The 5,000-nt window shown below is 39.1% G+C and overlaps 1 protein-coding gene across 1 annotated transcript in view; it reads right to left on the bottom strand.

The window, feature by feature from the left end:
- Positions 1-1,742: 1,742 nt before the first annotated feature.
- LOC125045404 overlaps positions 1,743-5,000 on the bottom strand; it is a 5,104-nt gene continuing 1,846 nt past the window's right edge. The window contains exons 2-5 of the mRNA XM_047642619.1: positions 4,980-5,000; positions 4,436-4,597; positions 3,656-3,768; positions 1,743-2,095 (exon numbers count right to left, since the gene is read on the bottom strand). The exon at positions 4,980-5,000 is cut by the window's right edge and continues 100 nt beyond it. Of these exons, the coding sequence (XP_047498575.1) occupies positions 1,934-2,095; positions 3,656-3,768; positions 4,436-4,597; positions 4,980-5,000 (458 nt within the window). The 3' untranslated portion in view covers positions 1,743-1,933. The remainder of the gene's footprint in view (positions 2,096-3,655; positions 3,769-4,435; positions 4,598-4,979) is intronic.

Here is a 5,000-nt window from a genome sequence, read left to right as displayed (position 1 = left end):
CGTAACTAATGTTGCTAATAAAAACAAGTTTGTCTTTTATAACTGACGCTTGACGTATCATCGAACAATTCTTCAAAGTAGTCAGGGAAAGTCTTTAACATTTTATCCCCACAAATAAAAAGTTATTAGTTTACTAAAGGCGAACAAACTACTCGCTAAATAACCGATTCAACTGGCAAATCGGCTTATTTTTTTATTGAAAATTTCCTGCCGCGTCAGCATCTAAGGTGAAGGCGGGGCTTGGAAGGTAAAGAATTTCTTAGGTACAATAAGGCGATGTTTGTGGATTTCCAGAATGGTTAATGGTCAAAACAAATAAATGTGACAGACATCAAAGGTCATTATAGCATTATGATAAAGTACTGTGGTGAAAAGAATAAGCATGAGTTAATGATTAGGAGCAGTGGACGGAGATAAACAGAAGGAAAAGGAAAGGGGGGGGGGGGGGGAAGACCATCCAAATTTAGTTGAGGCAATGGTTGAAGTCCAAGGCAGGGGTCCCCTACATAAGGCCTCAGTCCCCGTCTCCTACGCCCCCCCCCCCCCCCCACACACACACACACGATCAACCGGGTTTGTATGGACATGGGCCTACCTTTATACCAAAATGCTGTTCCCTCAGAGCTATGTTTTTTTTTTTCTTTTCTTTCTTACATTTTATGAAAGCGACTTCCAGATCGAGTAAAGTTTGCCAATTTTATTGTTCTGACACCTACTCAGTCTGTCATTCTTATTAAGTTGTTGGCATATTCTTGTTTGTCCAATTGCTGACAGGATTAGCAAAGTCAGTGAAGACTAAAATTTCATGGGTGAATTGCCTATATTAGATTTGTGCGGTTTTGAAATAGTTTTATGTATTCACACCTATCTTTCATATACACACATACATATGCCCTCTTTTCCGGTGTCTTGCCTCGTGATCGGAGGCGAGACACTTTGCCCAATCCTGTATTGAAGTGGGAACGGCCGCGGTTGATGGCCAGCTATTTTATTGTATTGGTTATTTTCCGACTGTTACATAGCATTTAATTTAATTATTGACAATTTTCTGCTGCATCAACATCTAAGGTCATTAGCAGCGCATGCAAAATGTACGATAGGGTGGGACGATGTTTGTGGATTTCCAGAATGGTTAATGGTTAATAACAAATGTGCTAGACATCAAAGGTCATATAGCATTATGATAAAGTATTGTGTCAAAAAGGGTAAAAGGGAGTTAACGATTAGGAAAGTGGACAGAAGGGGTTGAAGAGAAAGAAAAGGGGAGAAGAAAAAACATGAAAAATTTGTTGAGGCGAGGGCTGAGGTTAGTACACAGTATATTGAAATATAATTATCTAGATAGACTTTGATATCCTATGGTGGTGGGTCGTGGTGTGTGCGATAGCAAATATAAGTACGAATGGATTTAGCAACTCGATAAATGTTTACCGCCTACTCAATTCTCAAAGCGCGAGAGGTGTTACAGAAGTCATAGACGTCGGAAAAGACGGCTTTAGTTAATTCGTTTTCTTATACTGTGGGTAATTCTGCACAGTGCGTGGTCCTTTTCCCCGGCTTTTCCTTTTTTTCTAAATAACACGACGTCCCGTAGTTTAGCAATATACTTGGCATTTCTACCAAGGTGGGTTTATCCTATTGATCCAAGTAATGATTTTGCAAGCACTTATTTTTTTTAATGTTTTAGCTCGCTTGTCTTTACGGGAGGAAGGAAGAGTGAAAGAAAATACCAATACTGAAAAGTTCAGTTTATCTATTTGTTTATAGCAGTAACCAAGGAACTGACATAAATTTCATCATACAACATGAATATATTACACATAGACGTATTTTTAAAAACAACACTTAATTGGCAAAAGTACCAATCCCCAATAGTATCGTAGATGTTCTTTGGAACTTCACTAGAGATTTCTTACACGTGATGCAACTATAATTACATTTTTTCTTTCTCCTCTTCACTGGGCAACCATATGAAGCGGTTGGACGGGATATTCCACTGTACCAGCGGCAAGAAGGCTGATATGTCGCCTAAAAACCTCTTATAGGTAGGCTTCTCTGCGAACGCTTGACGTCGAAAGCGGTTTTCATTCTTGTTCTGGAAACAGGAGAGCCCAGTGAAACCTTTCTTAAGAGATCATGGGAATCGCAGGGACATGGAATTTGTAATAAATATAAGGGTGTACTGAACGCCCTTATATGGATGTTATCACCATTCTGGGTTATTCTCCACGTTTCAAAATTTCAAAAGCAAGATACAATCCTATAATATCATGTCTCATGGAATTCGTTTAAAAGAAAGTGTCATACAAGTCACCACCAAAAATTGGGTTCTGTCTATTAAATAATGCTGAACAGACAGTATAATTTACCGAGTGTTTATATGCTTTCTTAAGAGGTTTGTGTATTAATTAGAATGGTTATGAACAAATATGGTGAGCACTACTGAGCCCTCCTTCATCGTCATTTATTGACCCTTTTAAACGAGAGAGAGTGAAAGAGAGAGGGAGAGGGACAGAGGGAGTGGGAGAGGGGGAGAGGGAGAGGGGGAGAGGGAGAGAGGGAGAGAGGGAGAGAGGGAGAGAGGGAGAGAGGGAGTGAGAGAGAGTGAGAGAGAGTGAGAGAGAGTGAGAGAGTGAGAGAGTGAGAGAGAGAGAGAGAGAGAGAGAGAGAGAGAGAGAGAGAGAGAGAGAGAGAGAGAGAGTGAGAGAGAGAGAGAGAGAGTGAGAGAGAGAGAGTGAGAGAGAGAGAGAGAGAGAGTGAGAGAGAAAGAGAGAGAGAGTGAGAGAGAGAGAGAGAGAGTGAGAGAGAAAGAGAGAGAGAGTGAGAGAGAAAGAGAGAGAGAGTGAGAGAGAAAGAGAGAGAGAGTGAGAGAGAGAGAGAGAGAGAGTGAGAGAGAGAGAGAGAGAGAGAGAGAGAAAGAGAGAGTGAGAGTGAGAGTGAGAGAGTGAGAGAGTGAGAGAGTGAGAGAGAGAGAGAGAGAGAGAGAGAGAGAGAGAGAGAGAGAGAGAAAGAGAGAGTGAGAGTGAGAGTGAGAGAGTGAGAGAGTGAGAGAGTGAGAGAGAGAGAGAGAGAGAGAGAGAGAGAGAGAGAGAGAGAGAGAGAGAGAGAGAGAGTGAGAGAGTGAGAGAGTGAGAGAGAGAGAGAGAGAGAGAGAGAGTGAGAGAGTGAGAGAGTGAGAGAGTGAGAGAGAGAGAGATGGGGATTAAATATATATATATATATATATATATATAGAGAGAGAGAGAGAGAGAGGTCACAATAAGTCAATTCAGAGCAATTTATAAACCCGAAACGTTGGCGACAAGTCGGCCGACTTACGTAATGATGAATATACTACAAATCTATTTTTTTTTTCTGAATAAAGATTACTCGCGTTCCTCTTCTCTATATCGTTATAACCTCTCCCTTGATACAGGCAAAGCGTTACCTTCAGCTTTAACCCCTTCCCCTCATGCACAATTCTAGCTTGCACTGTATTGCAATATCATATCATATAGTCCAATCACCTTTCTGAATAAAAGAAACGCCATGATTTGGACTAGCTCTTTCTTTTTCTCTTTTACTATTTCACCGATTCTACTTTACGACCACACTATCTGCCTGTCGTCCAATGTGTAAGTGGTATTTTAACATTCTCTAATACCTCTTGGCTTACCTGGTACTGAGTATTTATTTCTTGATCATTCAGGGCGTGGATGCTGTGGAGGTCACAGGCTGTAGCTGCCAACTTAACGAAAACTTCCCAACCTGAAGGTATATCTCTCGCACCTATATTGAGTAACGTAATTAATTAAATATTTGTAGAGATAATGCTTGTAAAGAGGATCATTTGAATATATCTATAAACGATTAGGAGAATTATCATAAATTGGTTATTTCTGTGCATATATTTTATACATATACATAGATACATATCTACAATATCCCCTCGCCAACTGAGTCATGTTCCTTAAAAATGATAATGAATAAAAACACGGTTGGTAAATCCCCGTGTGGTGAGACAATTACAGGAAATATCAAGGTCTAACAGGAAATAGAAGGTCGGCTTTGCCAGCCCATTTACCAATGACTTCCTAACCAAATTTGGTGGAAAATCACAGCGTAATATGTTCATTTATACTGGCCCTTACTGTTGGAGTTACATCAGTTATTTTTATGTACTTTTACAGATAAACGATTATAAAAATGCTAATAATCATACTGGTAAAATGTTGAGGTTGCGGGAACATGATTTCCAAAACGATTATTTATGTAATACAGCATTTTTTAACGTATTCCCTTCTACATCAATAACTATAGCCAAGCAAGAAATGAACGAAGCGAAGCCGTAAATCGTAGAAAACAAAAACTGGTTCCTGCAGTTGACGATATAGTACACAAAAATTGGCGAGGGAACGTGTGTGTATCAGTGTGAAAGGGAAGGCGTGTTATTTACCTGGTCGTTTGGAGGACGCTCTTGGATATAGTTTCTGGAAAAGCCGACTGCCAACTTGGATGTTCGCCGCTGACATGTTGGCTGACTCATATTCTTCTGTCAAGATTTCGTTGTTCTTTCCGCAGTGAAGATCACAGAACGTGTGCAGAGATGACCAAATGTCTGAGAAGAAAGACTCCAATGATAGTATTAAGAATATGCTGTAAAAGAAAAGTAGTTAATGAGAAAAGGCAAAATTATCAATAACAGATATATCTGGGCAAGTAAGAACACCCACATGTAGTGTACATATACCCACATAAAGAGTTGAGAGAAGCCTGTCATGCGTTGGGATTAGTGGAATAATAATAATAATAATAATAATTATTATTATTATTATTATTATGTATTATTACTATTATAATTTACCTGTATTGTTATATCCATATCAATATACACATATTTATATACTCTTACTTTTATATATACTTATATACTACTGAAACAGTTTTGTTTAATTTACTTCTCTTGAGAGATCACTATAGAAAAACACGTGTTGAGTTACCTTGACGACTGTCGAATTCTT

The sequence above is a fragment of the Penaeus chinensis genome, chromosome 3, assembly GCF_019202785.1.
Source record: "Penaeus chinensis breed Huanghai No. 1 chromosome 3, ASM1920278v2, whole genome shotgun sequence".
Taxonomy (NCBI): domain Eukaryota; kingdom Metazoa; phylum Arthropoda; class Malacostraca; order Decapoda; family Penaeidae; genus Penaeus; species Penaeus chinensis.
This window is presented reverse-complemented; position numbering and strand designations above follow the sequence as displayed.